The 25,077-nt window shown below is 40.3% G+C and overlaps 1 protein-coding gene across 1 annotated transcript; it reads right to left on the bottom strand.

Moving 5' to 3' along the window:
* Nucleotides 1–12,978: 12,978 nt before the first annotated feature.
* Nucleotides 12,979–25,077, bottom strand: LOC135530463 (gastrula zinc finger protein XlCGF57.1-like). Its single transcript, XM_064958777.1, has 4 exons — nt 24,973–25,077; nt 23,368–23,601; nt 18,712–18,960; nt 12,979–16,198 (listed from the first exon to the last, which is right to left on the bottom strand). The coding sequence occupies exons 2-4, from the start codon at nt 23,597–23,599 to the stop codon at nt 15,189–15,191; spliced, it is 1,491 nt and encodes a 496-aa protein (XP_064814849.1). The 5' UTR covers nt 23,600–23,601; nt 24,973–25,077; the 3' UTR covers nt 12,979–15,188.

A 25,077-nucleotide genomic window follows, 5' to 3' on the forward strand; every position in this document is an offset into this window, starting at 1 on the left:
CTCCACGGCGTCTCCAGACTCTGTCACGTTTGTCACGTGCTCAGTGAGAACCTGCTTTCATCTGTGAAGAGCACAGGGTACCAGTGGCGAATTTGCCAATCTTGGTGTTCTCTGGCAAATGCCAAATGTCCTGCACGGTGTTGGGCTGTAAGCACAACCCCCACCCGTGGACGTCGGGCCCTCATACCACCCTCATGGAGTCTGCTCAAATGGTCAGAAACAGTCACATGCACATTTGTGGCCTGCTGGAAGGCATTTTGCAGGGCTCTGGCAGTGCTCCTCCTTGCACAAAGGCAGGGGTGGCGGTCCTGCTGCTGGGTTGTTGCCCTCCTACGGCCTCCTCCACATCTCCTGATGTACTGGCCTGTCTCCTGGTAGCGCCTCCATGCTCTGGACACTACGCTGACAGACACAGCAAACCTTCTTGCCACAGCTCGCATTGATGTGCCATCCTGGATGAGCTGCACTACCTGAGCCACTTGTGTGGGTTGTAGACTCCGTCTCATGCTACCACTAGAGTGAAAGCACCGCCAGCATTCACATGTGACCAAAACATCAGCCAGGAAGCATAGGAACTGAGAAGTGGTTCCATTTGCACAACAGCATGTGATATTTATTGTCAATCAGTGTTGCTTCCTAAGTGGACAGTTTGATTTCACAGAAGTGTGATTGACTTGGAGTTACATTGTGTTGTTTAAGTGTTCCCTTTATTTTTTTGAGCAGGGTATATACACATTATATACACATTTTGTAAAATGTCTAAACTGTTTTTTATTTGTCATTATGGAGTATTGTATGTAGATTGGTGAGGGAAACAAACAATTTAATATATTTTAGAATAAGGCTGAAATGTAACAAAATGTGGAAAAAGTCAAGGGGTCTGAATAATTTCCCAATGCACTGTGTGCTGAATCCATTCAGCAAGGTTGCTTCCCCTCCTCTCTAAGGAGTGTTTTACTCTTATTCTGAAGCTGGATAAACCCCAACAAAATGTGAAAGTTCAGACCGATTTCTCTTCTGAACTCAGACTCAAAGATTAGTGCTAAGGCCTTATAGCAAGGAGATTGTGTACCATAAACATCAATGCCTTTCTTAAAATCAATACCAGAAGTCTATTTTTTTTAAACCTTCATATTTAGTTAAAATAAATTAATGTTAGCAGGCAATATTAACTTGGGAAATTGTGTCACTTCTCTTGCGTTCATTGCACGCAGAGTCAGGGTATATGCAACAGTTTGGGCCGTCTGGCTCGTTGCAAACTAATTTGGCAGAATTTTACATAATTATGACTTAACATTGAAGGTTGTGCAATGTAACAGCAATATTTAGACTTAGGGTTGCCGCCCGTTCGATAAAATACAGAACGGTTTCGTATTTCACTAAACGTTTTGTTTTCGAAATGATAGTTACCGGATTTTACCTTATTACTGTGTTTATTATAATTAAGTCTATGATTTGATAGGTCAGTCTGACTGAGCGGTGGTAGGCAGCAGCAGGCTCATAAGCATTCATTCAAACTTTACTGCGTTTGCCAGCAGCTCTTAGCAATGCGCTGTTAAATTATTATTATTTTTTTTTTTTTACCTTTATTTAACCAGGCAAGTCAGTTAAGAACAAATTCTTATTTTCAATGAGGGCCTGGGAACAGTGGGTTAACTGCCTGTTCAGGGGCAGAACGACAGATTTGTACCTTGTCAGCTCGGGGGTTTGAACTCGCAACCTTCCGGTTACTAGTCCAACGCTCTAACCACTAATGACATCAAGCCTATCAACTCCTGAGATTAGGCTGGCAATACTAAAGTGCCTATTAGAACATCCAATAGTCAAAGGTATATGAAATACAAATGGTTTAGAGAGAAATAGTCAACGCTTCATAATTCTTATAATAACTACAACCGAAAACCTCTTAACTGAGAATATTGAACCACCAGCTTTCATATGTTCTCATGTTCTGAGCAAGGAACTTAAACGTTAGCTTTTTTACATGGCACATATTGCAATTTTACTTTCTTCTCCAACAAAGTGTTTTTGCATTATTTAAACAACATTGAGCATGTTTCATTATGTAGTTGAGACTAAATATATTTTATTTATGTATAATATGAAGTTAATAAAAGTGTTCATTGTTCATTCAGTATTGTTGTATTTGTCATTATTACTTATATTATATTTTTTTAAATTGTCCGATTAATCTATATCTGCTTTTTTTGGCCCTCCAATAATTGGTATCGGCGTTAAACTCATAATCGGTCGACCTCTACATGGCACACCTGTATTTGGGGAGTTTCTCTCATTCTTCTCTGCATTTCCTCTCAAGCTCTGTCAGGTTGGATGGTGAGCATCGCTAAACAGCCATTTTCAGGTCTCTCCAGGGATGTTCGATCTGGCTGTGTTGCCTTGGCTGTGGAAGGTGAACCTTCACCCCAGTCTGAGGACCTTGGAAGGTTTTCATTAAGGATCTCTTTGTAATTTGCTCCATTCATTTTCCCCTCGATCCTGTCTCCCAGTCCCTGTCGCTGAAAAACATCCCCACAGCATGATGATGCCACCACCATGCTTCACCGTAGGGATGGTGCCAGGTTTTCTCCAGATGTGTTTCATCAAACCAGAGAATATTATTTCTCATGGTCAGAGGCCTTTAGTCGTCGTTTGGCAAACCCCAAGTGGTCTGTCATGTGCCTCTTACTGAGGTCATGTGCCTTTTATTAAGGAGTGGCATCCGTCTGGACACGCTACCATAAAATGCTGACTGGTGAAGCGCTGCAGAGATGGTTGTCCTTCTGGAAGGTTCTCCCATCTCCACAGAGGAACTCTGGAGCTCTGTCAGAGTGACCATTGGGTTCTTGGTCACCTCCCTGACCAAGGCCCTTCTACCCGATTATTCAGTTTGGCCGGGCGGTGAGCTCTAGGAAGAGTCAATCCTGTCTCAAAGCTCTACAGACAAATCATTTGACCTCATGGCTTGGTTTTTGCTCTGACATGCACTGTTAAGTGTGGGACCTTATATAAACAGGCGTGTGCCTTTCCAAATCATGTCATATCAATTGAATTTACCACAGGTGGACAACAATCAAGTTGTAGAAACATGTCAAGGATGATCAATGGGAAACAGGATGCACCTGAGCTCAATTTTAAGTCTCATAGCAAAGGGCCTGAATACTTATGTAAATAAAGCGTTTGTTATTTTTGCAAAAAAATCTAAAAATCTGTTTTTGCTTTGTCATTATGGCATATTGTGTGTAGATTGATGAGGGAAAATGTAATTGAATCCATTTTAGAAAAAGGCTAAAGTAACAAATTGTGGAAAAGGGGAAGGGGTCTGAATACTTTCCGAATGCATTGTAATGAACTGGCAACTCCGTTCTCATTCTGAGAAATAAGGTTGGCCACTTGATTTTAACATCTGAACAAAGTGGACAGGCTAACATGCTTTTCAAACAGTTGGAGACAGCCCGAAGGGTGTGTTCATAACAATTCAACTGTTAAACCTTGTTAGTAAATAGATCCAAATTGGCTAAACTCGAAATATAAAGATTAGCTGGCTAGTCACTAGCTCGTGGGCTTGAGAGATTGTTGATGAGACATGTGTTAATGTTCTATAATGCTTACAATAAGTTAGTAATTACTAGTTACATTTGTATTACAGAAAGGGTCAATTTAATAGACTTGAAAGCCAGATCAGTGATTATTGCAACAACAACACAAAAGCATGTTAAACTATTATTATATAAAATAATAAATTATTAGTGGGTCTTATGGTTGTGGATGGCTTTTATTTAGCCTAGATATAACAACCACAAGCCCTGAATTCATTTGATTATTGACTGTTAGAAAGGCAGTGTATTTGATCTTTAATTGTACAACGCTTATTTAGAGAAAAACAAAATGTAGATATCTTGAATCGCCCAGAAGTTTGAAAAACTGAAGATACAGCTGTATGATATTTAGTCCACATCGCCCAGCACTAACGGAGTACATTAGAGTAAAGTAGAGTACAATACAGTACGTTATACTGTACTATACTCTGTCCTGTTGTACTCTACTGAACTAACTGTTACTTTTCATTCCTGTACTCTACTGTCCTGTGCTTTCCAATCTTGTGAAACAGTAGCTATGTTTCCAAGAAGTTATCCAGTGATTGTTTTTGTTGACATGTAGAAAAAGTTTGAATAGAAAATAGATCAGACAATTGCCCACTCGGTTGTTTCCATTTAACTATCTTGTGCTGATAAAAACAGCTGTCGTAATGACGCACCTCATACTGACAAAATGATTCAGCAATCATCATTTATTCAACAAACACTGTTTTCATCCCATTTGACAGAATAAAGAAACCGAAACAAAAGAAACATCCACCCGTCAAACAGATAAAAATGTTGTCGAGCATTAAAACATTTCTCCTATATCTGCCGTTTCCATTACACATGTCGCAAATAATGTTTTTACCACATTGCTTTGTTGAATGCACCCGAGTCAATGAAAACCTGCCTAATGATATCTGAGTGATTGGTTCAGATTTGGTCAGGTCTAATGTTTGGCTTTCAAGTCTATTAAATTGACCCTTTCTGTTGCATTGGCTTTATTAGTCCTGGTTCCTGTGATTAATAAATGTGTCTATTTAAGCGCTGAATAGACCCATCAGCTACCCAACTTTATCGGGAGTTATCCTGAGCTGATTTGCAATGAGAATCAATGTGTTTACATAGTGGGAAATGTAGAAGTATAATTTTTTTGCTATGATCATCTCGTCAAAAATGTACGGAGAAACTTGAAACCACTGATTACCATGACAATTTAGCTGACGGGGTTCAACTCCCGGACAACAGGGGTTTCAGAGTCCTGCAATAGAGCTGAGATGCTAATATTTGTGTAAACTCTACATAGTTGTGTTCTGTGGGTATCACTGAGTAGGCTGAACAATCCATAGGTAAGACTGTAGAGTACAATATGAATGTCCAACACAAACAAAAGACCCTCCATACTCAACTGGTGGACCTCGGTCTGGATCCAGAATGGGGTGAATATGGACCCCTAATTTTTGCCTTTGGGATATGAACCCTGGTAAAAAAAAGACATGGACAGGTTTAGGACTGCAGGAAATTAGCTTTAAAACAGCTAAATGTTTTCTCTGCTAAGAGGAGGGTTGTTAAGATTTTGGGGTTGCAAGTTAGGGGTTTGTTACAAGCCAATAAATTACAATATCCATCCGGACCTTTGCCACCTAGGAAATGTGTGTGACCGGACCTTCTGAAAAAGTACTGGAGTGCCCCTGCAATAGACTGACTGGGAAGGTGATTTTTCGGTCAAAGTCTTGCAATAACAGCTAAGAAGCTAATATTTGTGAAAACTCTTGATAATAGTTTTCTGTTGGTGTCACGGGTTTCATGGGTGCACAATCCAACCCGATTCATAAGTGCATATATGAATGCCCCCAATGCAAATGTGTGGTCTAATACCTCCACAGTGTGATTTCAACGTTTTTTTCTGGTTATTTTCAAACTTTTTAATTAGATTTTTTAACCTTTATTTAACAAGGCAAGTCATTTAAAAGTACATATACTTATTCACAATGACGACCAAGACCGGCCAAACCTGGACGCCGCTGGGCCAATTGTGCGCCGCCCTATGGGACTCAATAATGAAACGAATTCATTATTGTAATTCATTTTAAATTAAGTAACAACATTCAAATCATGTTTAGCGTTATCTCGTCCAGTATGGCATGATTGCACTATTTTGTATCCGTTTGCGTTACTTTCAATGAGGAACTTTTATTTTGAGGGGGAACCGCAAATCCCACTATTGTGGCTAATCGTTATTGTAGCTAACTTCACATAGGTAGGGACAAGCGACTACCAGGGCTGTTTCCAGCAAGACGGAGACGTTGGCCACGATCAGAAAAAAAATGTATTATGTAGAACAAGCATGCCTCTGATTCCAAGGAATCATGTCAGTTCTATTCAGAGCACTTCAATCTGCAACTTTCCAAAAGTTTTTGTTCTGAACATCCCCAGGCAAAACCCACTGAGCTATATACGAACCTGCAAAGCCTCACAAATGAACGCGTGGTGGGCTCCGCATCGTGCGCTTTTAAAATATATTTTTTTGCACGTTCTTCACTCAATCGGTTTGGCAACAAAACCTTTCCCAAACGTGATAATACCTTGACGGGTGTTATCTAGCATGTTATTACGTTATTTCGATATTAGACAGTTTAAACGTGCTATTACATACCTGTAGTAATAAAGAGAAACGGACAGCATTGTTTAAACGTTTTCTAAATTCTAAAGAATGGTGTGCGCCTACCGGAACTTCCTGTTCCCCACACTACCAAAGTGAAACAGAGACATCTATTGGATTGATGGACTAACTTCTGCTAAATCATGTAGAATATAAAAGTGAGATTGATTAGCTACACAAATAAAACTTGGTTTAAAAAACGAAAGGGGTGTCTGTTTAAGTGTCTAAGTTTTCAACCCATTACATATGCATTGTAGATGATCTCTGTGGAAGGCCAAGAAGATCATCAAGAACCTCAGCCACCAGAGCCACGGCCTGTTCACCCTGCTACCGTCTTGAAGGCGAAGACAGTACAGGTGCATCAAAGCTGGTACCAAGAGAATGAAACCGCTTCTATCTCCAGGCCATAAGACTGTTAAACAGTTATCCTTGATTTGATTTAGAGAATATTGGTGACAAGCAACTTGGCTTGTCCCAGTGTGTAGAGGTGTCATGACATGTATTGAGTCGATAAATACAGATATACAGTACCAGTCAAAAGTTTGGACACACCTACTCATTCCAGGGTTGCTTTAGTTTTCTTATTTTCTACATTGTATAATAATAGTGAAGACATCAAAACTATTAAATAGCACATATGGAATAATGTAGTAACCAAAAAGGTGTTAAAAAATCTAAATATATTTGAGATTCTTCAAAGTAGCCACCCTTTGACTTGATGACAGCTTTGCACATGCTTGGCCTTCTCTCAACCAGCTTCACCTGGAATGCTTTTCCAACAGTCTTGAAGGAGTTCCCACATATGCTGAGCACTTGTTGGCTGCTTTTCCTTCACTCTGCGGTCTAACTCATCACAAACCATCTCAATAATGTGTTACGGTCGGTGATTGTGGAGGCCAGGTCATCTGATGCATCACTCCATCACTGTCCTTCTTGGTCAAATAGTCTTTACACAGTTATTCTTGTTGTTAATTTGAATGCCATGAATTAAACAAAAGCATATTTACCCCCAAAACTACAATGATTCAGTATATCAATAATGTTCCAGTACTCTAGCAGGTCTCACAGCTGCTTATGCTGACATAACATGTTAGAGAATAGGTCAGATTTAGCTTTGTGGTGCTCCTTTCAACTTCCTGTCTTGTTCAGCTTCAGAAAAACAGTAAATATGTCACTTGAAACATCGTGTTTTGGTAATTCCTTATACAATAGAGAAGAGTTTAACGAGAACAAAAAAAATGTTTTCAATTAAGTTATCCAAACATATTCATAATTAATTATTAAAATAACTAATCTAGTTTTAAAATACAATTCATTAAACAAAAAGTATCCACCCAAACTAATGGTGAAAACTGATCATCACACCATCTCTATCTGACACATGTTGTGCCATCTCATTCTCACAGAAAACTGCAGAGGGAAGCAGTACCACCCAGCCAACCAGCCTCACAGAGGGTATTCAACCCTAAAGGCAAATCTAAGGTGCTCTAAATATCTCTACAGTAGAAGCTAACAAAACACACAAACTGACAAGGTGCACACTGATCAGTAAAGTAAAGAGGCTAACATTCCATAACGCTCCCTTTCCTCTGCACAGTTCTCTCTCAGTGAGAAACAATAGGATTACAATAGTGTGTTACAATTTACTGAGAATTAAGTGATGGAATGATTTTAATCTTCACTAGTCAGAGAACAGATGAGGTTTCTCACATTTATGTACATGTTGGTGTCTTTTTAAGTGGCCATGTTGAGAGAAAGTCTTCCAACGGTCAGAGCGGGAGTAAAGCTTCTCTCCTGTGTGTACACATTGGAGTGTTCTTATGTTGCTCTGCTGAGAGAAAATATTCTCACAGTCAGAACAGGAGTAGGGCTTCTCTCCAGTGTTGAACTGTCAGATCCCTTGATATTTTGCCAGGTCTTCCCACCGTCAGAGCAGGGATACAGATTCTCTCCTGTGTCTATTTTTAGGTGTATTTTTAACTTTGATAGAATTGGGATTAACTCTGTGATCTTCCTGCTGTTGCTCTCTGGATGTAGAGAATGTCTCAACATAGTCTCATGTGTGAACAACATCAGAAGAACCAGTCAGTTGGTGTGATACACATGTCAATCAAATGTATTTTATAAAGCCCTTTTTACATCTGCAGTTTGTAATTAAGTGCTTTACAGATACCCTAACCTAACGTATCAGGTGTAAAATAAACACCACAAGCTTGCGGTTTTCAGGCTTTGGCTTCCTCTCTGCCTTTTCCCTGAAAAACGGATGCTTCCGGTGTTCGTTGACTCAGCTGAGGGTGCAGGTACCGAGACTAAAACCCCAAAGAGCAAGCAATGCAGAAGCACAGTGGTAGTAAAAACTCCCTAGAAGGAAGGAACCTAGGAAGAAACCTAGACAGGAACCAAGCTCCAAGCAGTGGCCGGGCTTTGGCTGGGCCACTCAAGGACATTACGAGAATTGTCCAGAAGCCACTCCTGCGTTGTCTTGACTGTGTGTTTAGGGTCGGTGTCCCGTTGGAAGGTGAACCTTCACCCCAGTCTGAAGTCCTGAGCGCTCTGGAGCAGGTTTTCATCAAGACTCTCTCTGACATCTACTGTCAACTTTGGGACCTGAAATAGACAGGTGTGTGCCTTTACAAATCATGTCCAATCAATTGAATTTACCACAGCTGGACTCCAATCAAGTTGTAGAAACATCTCAAGGACAATCAATGGAAACAGGATGCACTAGAGCTCAATTTCAAGTCGCTCTGGATAAGAGTGTCTGCTAAATGACTTAAATGTAAATGTAGCAAAGGGTCTGAATACTTATGTAAATAAGTATTTCTGTTTAAATGTGTTTTTTTTGTTGTAAACATTTCTAAAAACGTGTTTTCATTGGTATTATGGGGTATTGTGTGTAGATTGCTGAGGAAAACGTTTTATTTAATACATTTTGGAATAAGGCTATAAAGTAACAAAATGTTGAAAAAGTCAAAGGGGTCTAAATACTTTCCAAAGCACTGCAGCTAATTTAGAAAAACGGGATTGTCTTCTTGTCCTCCTTTTTAATGTTACAAATAACAATGGAAATCATTATCTCTGTCTCTGTTTTCATATGTTTATTTCTGGTAAGCCTTTCCCATCCTGGAGACAATTTAGACACTACATTACCCTATAGTAGTTATCATCATCATGCTTTCCGTGGTTTAAGCCTATAGCTAGCTATGCCTTGCTAACTAGTTATTGTGTTGTCCAGCTTGCTATAAAAGTGCATGCTAACACGAAAGATTTGTATAACTAACCCAAGATTGACCACACCCTGTTGTTTCCAATGGGTGACTTTTATTGTGAAGGCTACAGTAGCTAGTCAAGGTTAGAAAGCTACCTAGCTAATCAAAACAAAACTCAACATACTACATGGAAAGTATATTCTGCACAATGCGATATGGTAACAAGTTAGCAGGCCTGACAATAACGCAAACGTTTGCTAGCTACAGTTATGGCACTGCAGTTAGCTAGCAGGCCAAAATGCTAGCTAACTTCCTATGCTAAATCGTTCAGCAGAATTCATGTATCCCCAAAAGAAAACTAAACAAATTGCATGTTAAACGTACCTTTCTCTCTCCTGTCTTGACGTTTCTGTCTCGTCTATAACATTTTTTTCCCGCGTCAATCTACCGTATCATGTCAAATTTTTGCACACTGACCTTTTCGACCCCTGCTCTAAATAAAATATTTAACTTTTTACTCAATACATTTTCCATGACACCCAAAAGTACTCATTACATTCCGAATGCTTAGCAGGACAGGAAAATTGTCAAATTCACACAGTTACCAAGAGAACAACCCTGGTCATCCAGGTCGGTGGACTTACTAAACATAAATGCTTTGTTTGTAAATTGTCTTGGTGTTGGTGTGCCCCTGGCTATTTTAATCCTGATGTGATTTTTTTTTAAATTGTAATTTATTTTGTTTACAATTGTGCCATCTGGTTTGTTTAATATAAGGAATGTGAATAATATATTTTACTTTTGATACTTAAGTATATTTAAAAACCCTTATACTTTGACTTTTACTCAAGTATTTTACTAGGTGACTTTCACTTTTACAATTAAGGTGTCTTTACTTTTACTGAAGTATAACAACTGGGTACCTTTTCCACCACTGGCTATTGGTTCCCTGTAATTACAAGTAGCACCCCACCAGATAGACTTCATTATTACTGGCCAAATCCTGTGTAATACCTAGTAATTACATTGTACTTGTGCAGATATTAAATATACTCTGTGTTGTACTAGTGTATTTGTTCTCCCACTTGGATGTCATTTTCACAAGCTTTAAATTGAGGGCCAGGTTGTCAGGGTGGGTAATATACTGCATAGGTACACGTTAATTACTCCTAAAGATACACTTAATTTTAACTAGCTAAATCCTGTGTAGGAACTCGAAATTACATTGTATTTAGGCAAACATTACATGTGCTTTGAAAGTGTCATATTCCTCATCTGGGATGAGACTCGTTTTAGATCTGTTTTTGTAAGCTCAACCAAGTTAACCCAGATGGTTTCAGTAATTATATCTATATTTATTTACCAGGTAAATTGACTGAGAACACATTCTCATTTACAGCAACAACCTGGGGAATAGTTACAGTGAAGATGAGGGGGGATGAATGAGCCAATTGGAAGCTGGGGATGATTAAGATGGCCATGATGGTATGAGGGCCAGATTGGGAATTTAGCCAGGACCCTGGGGTAAACACCCCTACTCTTATGAAAAGTGGCATGGGATATATATAGTGACCGCAGAGAGTCAGGGTACCCGTTTAAGGTCCCACCCGAAAGATGGCACACAGGGAAATGTCTCCAATCACTGTCCTGGGGCATTATGATTTTTATTTTAGACCAGAGGAAAGACTGCCTCCTGCTGGCCCTCCAACACCACTTCCAGCAGCATCTATTTTCCCATCCAGAGACCGACCAGGACCAACCCTGCTTAGCTTCAGAGGCTAGCTAGCAAGGGGGTATATTGCTGGCAATTATTAATTAGAGCCTATAATAAGGACCTCATGAAAGGAAGTGTTACCAGCATCTTTTCTTTATGTATATGCTGGTGTGCTTTAAAAAACTCAAGAGTCAATGTCCGCATCCCTGTTAAAATCAAATTAGCTTAATAATAAAAAAATCCCCATCAAAAGCCTTCTGTTTCAGCCAGAGATGTATGTTTGAATGGGCTGTGGTTCAATTCACCACATCCGCTGATGTCAGCCTCCTGCATATGTGGTGGAAGGGGGCAGAGCTGCGGTGTTGTTTGTCAGACCAGGAGACACTCACTTCTGTCTGTAGCCTACAAGGTGAGACTCACGAACAAGTACATTTTGCTCTAGGATGCCCACAAGTGTCTGAAGGTAGCAGGTACAAGTTTTATTTTTTTTATGTTGAGACATATATATTGAAAAAAGGGGTTAAATACAGGTAAACATATATATGTTTTACTGATCTTTCTTAATCTCTCAGACATAGGACAGAAACTTCAAAACCAACTTCCCTTTGAAAATTGTTAGCAATGTCATCCCCCGCTGACTATCAAAAGGATTAGCAACTGTTAGCGTCAATTCCAGTCAATTCACAGAGTATCCCAAATTCCAATTCCACATTTTCCTCGTTCAAAAGCTATGAAGAGAATTGGATGTCAGAATGACAGAATTTAACCTAACAATAGAGTGGGTCATAATGTATGGAGGTCTAAATTATCAAGATCATTTATAGATAGAACCTGCTCTTACCATGAACAACAGATTTCCCAATCTCCTTCTCTTTGTCTTTAATGTTGACATTCAGCTCCAGTGTTTGACTGCAGTCTTCCAGTTTCACTGATGCCATCTCTGGATTCTGCAGTGCAAACTGGGCTCCACTGTCACAATCAGGACCAATTGACTGGGTTTGGAGTACGGAAGGAGAGAGGCTGAGTTTATCCTCACTGTTAATCTGTCAACTCTGTATAGGATCCCAGTTCCAAATAGAAGTATGAGGTCAACTTCTTCCCCTCTGCAGGCCACATCCCCTCCCATTGTAATATTACGTATGAACACATTTTGAACCATGGCTTCCTAAAATGCTGTGGTGCTGACTAACACAATAGGAAAGGTTGTGGTAGACGTGTTCCATCACAGACGAGTTCCCAGCTCTTCCACTCTGAACAATGGGGATGGAAAGGGTAATGCTGCTTCCTCTCTGGTTCCATTCGGCAAGAGAGTTCATAGCTCTGTTACTCTGAGCATTCATAACAATGACGCCCTCAAATGCACCATCAATACCAGAGTTCTACAAGACTGTTTACATAATCAACAGGGCATTTCAACAGCCTGAGCCTCAATGGGCATATATTGAGCTCTAACAATGAAGAATGAATACTGTAGTGGTGTGAGAAAGGTAACACAAGCTTCCTCTCTGGTTCCATTTCCCCAATAGTTACTGGGTCATTATTGGATTGTGGTGGTAATGCTGTCCCTGGACTTTGGCACCACATAAAACACTCTAAAATAAGAAATAATACTTTGTTTTAGTCAACTGTTATTTAATAAGAAACATATTTAAGTAATGTATACTGCAAATTGGCTTATCCCCATGGTGATGTCTAGAGATGTAGTGACATGTTTTGAGTATATAGACATGTACATTATTTTGAATACCATGAAGTAAACAAATCATAGTATTTTCTGTATAGATAACCCAAAAAACCAAGTATGACCAGCACAAATTCATGTAGAATGTTTATTTTTCGTAGGCAGATCAATAAGTTCATTGCAGTTATCCAAATACATTAACCTATGACTAAAGTAATCAATCGAGTTTTCTAAGGCATTTTAATAAACACTTGTAGTCATTTCAGAGCCTGCATATCATTAAAAAAAGTTGTTATGTAGTTAAAAATAATCCACCCAAACTAATGGTGAAAACGAATCATCACACCATCTCTATCTGATACACGTGTCTACCAGCTCATTCCCACAGAGAACTGCAGAGGGACAACTTGGTGTCAGAGCAAAACGTACTATATGTAACAAAAATCCATACCGCACACTTTAGTATGATACAGTATGCTTTGTTACATTACAGTGGCCTACAAATGTAAAATGAGTAGTACAATATAATAAGATTTGTATGGCGTATAGTATGCTACGAATTACAATTCGTACAATATGTTACGAATATGCAATACGTATATTTTACTTATTCCAATTTGTTGTTGCTAACGTTAATGAAAATGCTAAGTAGTTGCATGCTAACCTAACATGCTTGGTACACTATATAAACAGAAAAGTATAAAGACACCCCTTTAAATTAGTAGAGTCGGCTATTTCAGCCACACCCGTTATTGACAGGTGGCATCCCATCGTCATGGGATGCCACCTTTCCAACAAGTCAGTTCGTCAAATATCTGCCCTGCTAGACCTGCCCCGGTCAACTATAAGTGTTGCTATTGTGACGTGGAAACGTCTAGGAGCGAAGTGGTAGGTCACACAAGCTTACAGAACGGGACCGCCAAGTGCTGAAGCGTAAGAATTGTCTGTCCTCGGTTGCAACACTCACTAACGAGTTCCAAACTGCCTCTGGAAGCAACGTCAACACAAGAACTGTTAGTCAGGAGCTTCACAAAAAAATGGGTTTCTATGGCCGAGCAGCTGCACACAAGACTAAAATCACCCAGATGTGCAATGCCAAGCGTCAGCTGGAGTGGTGTAAAGCTCACCGCCATTGGACTCTGAAGCAGTGGAAACACGTTCTCTGGAGTTATGAATCCCGCCTTATCATCTGGAAGTCTGATGGACAAATCTGGGTTTGGCGGATGCCAGAAGAATGCTACCTGTCCCAATGCATAGTGCCAACTGTAAAGTTTGGTGGAGGAGGAATAATGGTCTGAGGCTGTTTTTCATGATTCGGGCTAGGCCCCTTAGTTCCAGTGAAGGGAAATCATAACGCCACTGCATACAATGACATTCAAGATGATTTTGTGCTGCCAACTTTGTGGCAACAGTTTGATAAAGACCCTTTCCTGTTTTAGCATGACAAGGCTCCTATACAAAGCGAGGTCCATACAGAAATGGTTTATCGAGATCGGTGTGGAAGAACTTGACTGGCCTACACAGAGCCCTGACCTGAACCCCATTTAACAACTTTGGGATGAATTGGAATGCCGACTTCGAGCCAGGCCTAATCGCCCAACATCACTTGTGACTGAATGAAAGAAATTCCCCACAGCAATGTTCCAACATCTAGTGGAAAGCCTTCCCAGAAGAGTGAGGCTGTTATTTCAGCAAAAGGGGCACCAAGTCCATGATTTTGGAATGAGATGTTCAACGAGCAGGAGTCCACATACTTTTGGTCATGCAATGTTGTTGCAGTTGCTTATTAGCTAAAATGCTAAAGTACAAGTTGATGCATTTCTATGTTTTGTAGTAAAAAAGATGGAGAAAGATCATTTACAATGACATTCTATAATGCTCCCTTTCCTCTGCACAGTTAACACAGTGAGAAAAAAAATATGATTACAATAGAGTGTTAATGTTATCAAATTCACTGTTACCACTTCCTTTATGAGATGAGAATGAGGTGATGTAGTGACTAATCTTGGCTGGTCTGAGACAACTGATGATGCTTCTCACCTTTATGGATACATTGATGTGTTTTTAAGGTGGCCAATCTGGAGACACTCTTCCCACAGTCAGAGCAGGAGTAAGGCTTCTCTAATTTATGTATACATTGGTGTATTTTTAAGTTGCCCCGTTGGGAGAAACTCTTCCCACAGTCAGAGCAGAAGCAAGGCTTCTCTCCTGTGTGTCCTATTGGGTGAACTTTTTGCTCAGTTGACGTTGTGTAGCACTTCCCACAGTTAATGTAAAGTTTATGTATATGTTTGTGTATTTTTAAGTTGCCCTGTTGGGAGAAACTCTTTCAACTGTCAGAGCATTAGTAAGGCTTCTCTTCTGTATGTATAAGTTCATGTCTTTTTAAGTTGCCCAGTCGGGAGAAACTCTTTCCACAGTCAGAGCAGGAGTAAGGCTTCTCTCCTGTGTGTGTTCTCTGATGAATTTTTAGGTTAGTTGATGATGTGAAGCATTTTACACAATTAGAGCAGGCATAAGGCTTTTCTCCTGTGTGTGTTCTCTGATGACTTTCAAGACCAGAGTATGTTGTGAAGCATTTTACACAATCAGAGCAGGAGTAAGGTTTCTCTCCTGTGTGTGTTCTCTGATGAACTTTCAGGTCATTTGATGTTGTGAAGCATTTTAAACAGTCAGAGCAGAAGTAAGGCTTCTCTCCTGTATGTATACGTTCATGTGTTTTTAGGTGGCCCAGTCGAGAGAAACTCTTTCCACAGTCAGAGCAGGAGTAGGGCTTCACTCCTGTATGCATACGTTCATGTGCTTTTAAGTTGCTCAGTAGAGAGAAACTCTTCCCACAGTCAGAGCAGGAGTAAGGCTTCTCTCCTGTATGTATACGTTCATGTGTTTTTAGATGGCCCAGTCGAGAGAAACTCTTTCCACAGTCAGAGCAGGAGTAAGGCTTCTCTCCTGTATGTATACCTTCATGTGTTTTTAGGTGGCCCAGTCGAGAGAAACTTGCCCCACAGTCGGAGCAGGAGTAAGGCTTCTCTCCTGTATGTATATGTTCATGTCTTTTTAAGGTGTCCAGTCGTGAGAAACTCTTTCCACAGTCAGAGCAGAAGTAAGGCTTCAATCCTGTATGTATCCGTTCATGCACTCTCTGATGAAATATCAGAACCTTTAATGTTGTGAAATCCTTGCCACAGTCAGTACAGGAATACAGATTCTCTCCTAAGTGTATTTTTAGGTGTATTTTCAGCTTTGATAGAAATGAGAAAATCTCCCCACAATGTGGGCAGAGGTGAGACCTCTTTGCTCTGTGATCTTCCTGCTGTTGCTCTCTGAATGTAGAGAATGTCTCTCCATGGTTTCCTGTGTGAACATCATCAGAAGAATAATCAGTTGGTGTCATATACAGTACCAGTCCAAAGTTTGGACACACCTACCCATTCCAGGGTTTTTCTTTATTTTGACTATTTTCTACATTGTAGAATAACAGTGAAGACATCAAAACTATGGAATCATGTAGTAACCCCAAAAACTGTTATATTTTAGATTCTTCAAAGTAGCCACCCTTTGCCTTGATGACAGATTTGCACTCTTGGCATTCTCTCAACCAGCTTCACCTGGAATGCTTTACCAACAGTTTGAAGGACTTCCCACATATGGTGAGCACATGTTAGCTGCTTTTCCTTCACTCTGCGGTCCAACTCATCTCAAGCCATCTCAATTGGGTTGAGGTCTGGGGATTGTGGAGGCCAGGTCATCCGATGCAGCGCTCCATCACTCGCATTCTTGGTCAAATAGCCCTTACACATCCTGGAGGGGTGTTTTGGATCATTGTCCTGTAGGAAAAACAAATGATAGTCCCACTAAGCCCATACCAGATGGGATGGCATATCGCCTCAGAATGCTGTGGTAGCCATACTGGTTAAGTGTGCCATTCTAAATCAATCACAGATACTGTCACCAGCAAAGCAGGGTAGCCTAGTGGTTAGAGTGTTGGACTAGTAACCGAAAGGTTGCAAGTTCAAACCCCCGAGCTGACAAGGTACAAATCTGTCGTTCTGCCCCTGAACAGGCAGTTAACCCACTGTTCCTAGGCCGTCATTGAAAATAAGAATTTGTTCTTAACTGACTTGCCTAGTAAAATAAAGGTAAAATAAAAATAAATAAAATAAAAACCCACACCGCCTCCTCCATGCTTCACAGTAGGAACCACACATGCAGAGATGATCCATTCACCAACTACTCTGCGTCTCACAAAAACACAGCGGTTGGAACCAAAAATCTCATATTTGGACTCATCACACCAAATTACAGATTTCCACTGGTCTCATGTCCATTGCTCATGTTTCTTGGCCCAAGCAAGTCTCTTCTTATTGGTGTCCATTAGTATTGGTTTCTCTGCATCAATTCAACCATGAAGGCCTGATTCACGCAGTCTCCTCTGAACAGTTGATGTTGAGATGTGTCTGTTACTTGAACTCTGTGAAGCATTTATATGGGATGCAAATTCTGAGGCTGGTAAATCTAATGAACTTACCCTCTGTCGCAGAGGTATCTCTGGGTCTTCCTTTCCTGTGGCGGTCCTCATGAGAGCCCAGTTTCATCATAGTGCTTGATGGTTTTTGAGACTGCACTTGAAGACACTTTCAAAGTTCTAGAAATATTCCAAATTGACTGGCCTTCATGTCTTAAAGAAGATGGACTGTCATTTCTATACCACCCCTACCGTGTCACAACACAACTGATTGGATCAAACGCATTAATAAGGCACTTCCACAAATGAACTTTTAATAAGGCACACCTGTTAATTGAAATCTATTCCAGGTGACTTCTTCATGAAGATGGTTGAGAGAATGCCAAGAGTTTGCAAAGTTGTTATCAAGGCAAAAGGTGGCTACTTTGAAGAATCTCAAATATATTTTTATTTGTTTAACACTTTTTTGGTTACTACATGACTCCACATGTGTTATTTAAAAGTTTGTTTTCACTATTATTCTACAACATAGAAAATAGTAAAAATTAAGAAAAACCCTGGAATGAGCAGGTGTGTCCAAACTTTTGACTGGTACTGTCCATGTCAATCAAATTTATTTTATGAAGCCTTTTACCCCAAATGTTTTACATGACATTGTCACAAAAGTGCTTTACAGAAACAGGGGAATAAAACCATTCAAAGAACAAGCAAAGCAGGTGTAGAAGCTAAACAGGGGCTTGTCATCCTTACTCACTATCACAAGGGTTAGTAACTAACAGACTCATTTCATATCATCCTCCACTCACTATCACAAGGGTTAGTAACTACACAGACTCATTTCATATCATGTCACTCACTATCCAAGGGTTAGTAACTACATGTCATTCATATCATCCTCCAGGCTGTACTATACAAGGGTTAGTAACTAAAACTCATTTCATATCATCCTCCACTCACTATCACAAGGGTTAGTAACTACACAGACTCATTTCAAATCATCCTCTACTCACTATCACAAGGGTTAGTAACTACACAGACTCATTTCATATCATCCTCCACTCACTATCACAAGGGTTAGTAACTACACAGACTCATTTCATATCATCCTTCACTCACTATCACAAGGGTTAGTAACTACACAGACTCATTTCATAGAACTTTAAAACACTGGCAGTTTGTCTACTTCACTTCTTTAGTCTACTCTCTGATCACTCCAGATAGCTCAGTTAATAAAACAAATGCTGGCAATACTGGTGTCAAACCATGCAAGTCTCAGTAGCATGAAATAACATCTACCTTCTCATTGAAACAGTTCAACATGAATCAGTTCTACTGCAACCTTTCATACACAGTGGGAAGTTGGAATGAACAACAAACTTAGTTAGATAGAACCAGCTCTTACCTTGAGAAACAGATTTCCCAATCTTCTCCTCCTCTTCTTCATCTTTAATGATGACATTCAGCTCCAGTGTTTGACTGCAGTCTTCCAGCTTCACTGATGCCATCTCTGGATCCTGCAGTGCAAACTGGGCTCCACTGTCACAATCAGGACCCAGTAACTGTAGGTTTGGACTCAGTGTGGAAGGAGAGAGGCAGGCTTGGTTTGTTGTCACTGTTGATGTTACCGGTCTCAGACTTAATTCTAGTCGTCCTGTAGTAACAATGAGAAACAGACAACAAAAAGTTAGTCTTTACAGTTCTGGCACTTTATTCTCAAAAAATATTACATTTCTTCTTGTTCAATGATATAAAACAGTGCTTGACTTGGACTGAAATAGGTCCTGGTACTGTTTATATTTGAATTCATTTTATTTAACCTTTATTTAACCAGGAAGGGCTCATTGAGATTTAAAATCTCTTTTTCAAGAGCATCCTGGCCACAATAGGCAGCACCAGGTCATTACAAAAATTACAGACAGACAACATGAAAAACTACAAGTAATCTAGTAAAAACCATTGAATTCACAAGAGTACAACAAAATCAAAAACAGCAAATTAAAAACATTGACAGGTCAGGGAATCAGCCTCAAAATCCTTCATCAGTGATTTAAAAACATCAATCGGGACAAGTTCTTCTAGTTTAAAAGTATTTTGTAAGGCGTTCCAAGACGATGGCGCAGAGTACATAAAAGTACCAAATTCAGTTTGGACATTTGGAACAGTTAGCAGGATAAAGTCCAGCAAATGAAGAGAGTACCCACCACATTTCTGAACAATAAAAATGCCCAAATGAACAGGTAGTGAACCCAAAATGGCTTTGTAAGGAGCTCCACAATACTGTTGAGCTAATATTCTATAAGAGGAACATGAGCTCAAGCAGTAGAAATTTGAGGTGATGGTACTCAGCTCCAGTGAGCTCCTGTCCAAGTCTAGAACTGATGTCATTTCAAAAGATCTGGTAGCTAAGCATTGACAACAAAACATTAACAAATTGATATTAGACAAAGTACACACTTTAAAATTAGTCTACACAACATACATTGTGTAGCTTAATTTAAGTGCACTTAAACTATAGTAGATTTCCCAAATTCACATTATTTTAGGCAGCACTATGTGCTATTTTCCTAAATAACCTTGTCTTCACTTATTATTTCAATCAATTGTATTTCCTGTCCACACCATAGTAACATTTATAGATACATAAAGAAACAACTTAATGTGTCTGAATATTAGTACACATGTAGAAAACTGATCATCAACCTCAATCTGCCTTTTTCTCACCTGACATCTCAGATCTCCAGCCCCATTGGTACCCCCACAACTAACACACATAACTTTCTCCACGATACCACACATTCCTTCATCTCATGACCTCCTACACACTTCTCACATCTAGGGCATCTCACTCCTACACACTGCTGCAACAGGCCCATAAACCTGACACCTAAAATACTGTAGTATTTACGGAACAAAAGCTCCCACAGGATAACTGACACTTCCTACCTTGACCTTTCTGGCAGAGACTCTGCATCAAAACTCAGCATGACAGATGGCTTCCGTTTCCCAACGCTCTACACTGGATCTACGTCTCACCAAATGGCGGGTGTCACAGACACCTGGAATCTTCTATTTCAACTGCTCCACCTCAACACTTTAAAACTTGTTATCACTTCTTTCAATGCCGCCATGTCCCATCCAACCTGACAGAGCTTGAGACGACCTACAGAGAAGGGAGAAACTCCCCAAATACAGGTGTGCCAAGATTGTAGCGTCATACCCAAGAAGATTCGAGGCTATAATCGCTGCAACAAAGTACCGAGTAAAGTGTCTGAATACTTGTATAAATGTAATATTTCCATTTTTATATTTAAAAAAATAAAGGGAACACTAAAATAACACATCCTAGATCTGAATGAATGAAATATTTTTATTAAATACTTTTATCTTTACATAGTTGAATGTGCTGACAACAAAATCACACAAACATTTTATTTCCATTAATAATTTATCAACCCATGGAGGTCTGGATTTGGAGTCACACTCAAAATTAAAATGGAAAACCACACTACAGGCTGATCCAACTTTGATGTAATGTCCTTAAAACAAGTCAAAATTAGGCTCAGTAGTGTGTGTGGCCTCCACCTGCCTGTATGACCTCCCTACAACGTCTGGGCATGCTCCTGATGAGGTGGCGGATGGTCTCCTGAGGGATCTCCTCCCAGACCTGGACTAAAGCATCCGCCAACTCCTGGACAGTCTGTGGTGCAACGTGGCGTTGGTGGATGGAGCGAGACATGATGTCCCAGATGTGCTCAAATGGATTCAGGTCTGGGGAATGGGCGGGCCAGACCATAGCATCAATGCCTTCCTCTTGCAGGAACTACTGACACACTCCAGCAACATGAGGTCTAGCATTGTCTTGCATTTGGAGGAACCCAGGGCCAACCTCACCAGCATATGGTCTCACAAGGGGTCTGAGGATCTCATCTCGGTACCTAATGGTAGTCAGGCTACCTCTGGCGAGCACATGGAGGGCTGTGCGGCCCCCCAAAGAAATGCCACCCCACACCATGACTGACCCACCGCCAAACCGGTCATGCTGGAGGATGTTGCAGGCAGCAGAACGTTCTCCACGGCGTCTCCAGACTCTGTCACGTTTGTCACGTGCTCAGTGAGAACCTGCTTTCATCTGTGAAGAGCACAGGGTACCAGTGGCGAATTTGCCAATCTTGGTGTTCTCTGGCAAATGCCAAATGTCCTGCACGGTGTTGGGCTGTAAGCACAACCCCCACCCGTGGACGTCGGGCCCTCATACCACCCTCATGGAGTCTGCTCAAATGGTCAGAAACAGTCACATGCACATTTGTGGCCTGCTGGAAGGCATTTTGCAGGGCTCTGGCAGTGCTCCTCCTTGCACAAAGGCGGGGGTGGCGGTCCTGCTGCTGGGTTGTTGCCCTCCTACGGCCTCCTCCACATCTCCTGATGTACTGGCCTGTCTCCTGGTAGCGCCTCCATGCTCTGGACACTACGCTGACAGACACAGCAAACCTTCTTGCCACAGCTCGCATTGATGTGCCATCCTGGATGAGCTGCACTACCTGAGCCACTTGTGTGGGTTGTAGACTCCGTCTCATGCTACCACTAGAGTGAAAGCACCACCAGCATTCAAATGTGACCAAAACATCAGCCAGGAAGCATAGGAACTGAGAAGTGGTTCCATTTGCACAACAGCATATGATATTTATTGTCAATCAGTGTTGCTTCCTAAGTGGACAGTTTGATTTCACAGAAGTGTGATTGACTTGGAGTTACATTGTGTTGTTTAAGTGTTCCCTTTATTTTTTTGAGCAGTGTATATACACATTATATACACATTTTGTAAAATGTCTAAACTGTTTTTTATTTGTCATTATGGAGTATTGTATGTAGATTGGTGAGGGAAACAAACAATTTAATATATTTTAGAATAAGGCTGAAATGTAACAAAATGTGGAAAAAGTCAAGGGGTCTGAATAATTTCCCAATGCACTGTGTGCTGAATCCATTCAGCAAGGTTGCTTCCCCTCCTCTCTAAGGAGTGTTTTACTCTTATTCTGAAGCTGGATAAACCCCAACAAAATGTGAAAGTTCAGACCGATTTCTCTTCTGAACTCAGACTCAAAGATTAGTGCTAAGGCCTTATAGCAAGGAGATTGTGTATTAGATACGGGAGAACTCCATCCAAAGACCAAAATGGCGTTGTGAAAAACCATCAAGGTTTTCACAATGTGAGGAGAGTACTAATACTGCCATACTCTCACTTGATGAAGAGAGTTGAGTGGTCTTATTTCAAGTGCTTAAGAGATTTGGGTTTGGGGACTACTTCTGTAAATGGAATAAGATATGATATACAGACCCCACTACAGATGTTGCCACGAACAACTTGTTTTCACAACCTTTTAAGCTTTTTCAGGGGACGAGACAAGGATGTCCGGCCAGTCCAGTCTTTCTTTTAGCTATAGAACCTTTTGCCATTGCAGTAAGGGCCCAACCGTCATATATACTTTATTTATTTATATTATTGGATTTCTTTATGTTTGGTTGCTATGTTTTCATCTCTCTTTGGGTTGGGGGGGGGTTGAAAAAGAAAATACAATTGTATTTCTGTAATTGTTCTACTTGGAACTAATTAATATATGTGAGAGAGGTGCGGGGAGCTGCCATAATGGACATCCACGTCTTTGGCGCCCGGGGAACTGTGGGTGCCTTGCTCAGGGGAAAAAGACAGATTTTTACTTTGTCAGCAAACGTTTGGTTACTGGCCCAACGCTGTAACCACCAGGCTACCTGTAAGTATTCATATAGGTAGGCTGTGCAATGCAAAAGGGGAAAACAACTATTCTAAAAGTATCTCAGGTTTCGTTTCATAGAACTTATAAACACTGGCAGTTTGTCTACTTCACCTCTTTAGTCTCCTACCTGGTGCTGGTGTCAAACCATGCAAGTCTCAGTAGCATGAAATAACATCTACCTTCTCATTGAAACAGTTCATCATGAAACAGTTCTACTGCAACTTTTCATACACAGTGTGAAGTTGGAATGAATAGCACAAACTTAGTTAGATAGAACCTGCTCTTACCATGAGTAACAGATGTCCCAATCTTCTCCTCCTCTTCTTCATCTTTAATGTTGACATTCAGCTCCAGTGATTGACTGCAGTCTTCCAGCTTCACTGATGCCATCTCTGGTTCCTGCAGTGCAAACTGGGCTCCACTGTCACAATCAGGACCCAGTGACTGTAGGTTTGGACTCAGTGCAGAAGGAGAGAGGAGGGCTGGGCTTGTCCTCACTGTTGATGTTACCGGCCTCATACCTGAGTCGGCAAGTAGTAGAAGAGAAACGGACACAAAAGTTAGTGTCTTGACAGTTCTGGCACTTACTTTACTCTCTATTAAATATATTATATTTTGTCTTGTTCAATTATCTAATTCAGTGCTGGACTTAGTTGTGTAATTCAGTGCTGAAATAGTTGCCGATACTCATTTTGTGTGCTGATAGTGTTTAAATTTATGTGCAGGAGCTTCATAATACATTTGAGCTAATACTTAACCTGTAGTAGATAAATGCATAAATGACTCAAAAACTATTTAGTACAAGGTTGGTTAGTTTTATTTTCCTTAATAACCTTGTATACACTTTATTACTTCAAAAACACAACACAGTTGTGCAACCACAAAATGTGTGGAAGGAGAGAGAGACAGGTTGGGTTTGTCCTCACTGTTGATGTTCCCGGCCTCAGACTTAATCTGAGTCAGCCAGTAGTAATAAAGAGAAACAGACAGTTCTTGCACTTAATTTATTATCTAAAAATATTGTTTATATTTAGCTGCAGGAGTGCCACAATACTGTTGAGCTAATATTCTATAAGAGGAATATGAGCTCAAACAGTAGAAATTTGAAGTGACGGTACTCAGCTTCAGTGAGCTCCTGTCCAAGTCAAGCACAGATCTCATTTCAATAGATCTGGTAGCTAAGCATTGACAACAAAACATTAATTCACATTAGACAAAGTATACACTTTAAATTAGACTACACAACTTAAACGCACTTAATCTATAGTAGATATCCCCTATACACATAAATGCATAAATGACTCAAACATTTTGTACAAGATATGTTGTAGGCAGCACTATGTACCATTTTCCTGAATAACCTTGTATTCACTGTATTATTCCAGTCAAAAAACAAAAGTATTTCCGTTCACACCATTGTAACATGTATAGATAGACAGAAACAACTGAATGTCTCTGAATACTAGTTCACATGTAGAAAACTGATAATCATTACATTTAGCTCCAAAACAGTAGCGCAACCGTAAAATGGTGTCTCTCTTGCTGCACCCTCACTGCCTGCACTGATGTGCGTTAATGCAGACCGAGGGGAACCGCCATTTTACCACCTCGTGAATTTTACACAAAACCAAAAACGACACGTAAAACGAACCCAGAAATCTCAAATAAATGTATCCTTTATGAAATTACCTTGACGAAATCCACATCCACTCAGAAACTAACTTTAAGCCAAAGTCTCTATGTGACTTGTAAAAAAGTGATCACGTTCACTCACGCTGTTTGACACCAAAATAGCACTTAAAACCTTCATCAAAAGAGATAACACCTTGACGTATTTGTTACCTAGCATGTTATGACATGTTCTTTAGATATTAGAACGTGCTATTACATACCAGTAGTAATACATTTGAAACGGACACAAAAGTTGTCGTCTCGACTGCAAAATTCTGACGTATCCTTTATTCTGAAGAATGATGCGCGCCTGCGCGGAATTTCCT

Source organism: Oncorhynchus masou, unplaced genomic scaffold (genome assembly GCF_036934945.1).
Source record: "Oncorhynchus masou masou isolate Uvic2021 unplaced genomic scaffold, UVic_Omas_1.1 unplaced_scaffold_1349, whole genome shotgun sequence".
NCBI classification, from domain to species: domain Eukaryota; kingdom Metazoa; phylum Chordata; class Actinopteri; order Salmoniformes; family Salmonidae; genus Oncorhynchus; species Oncorhynchus masou.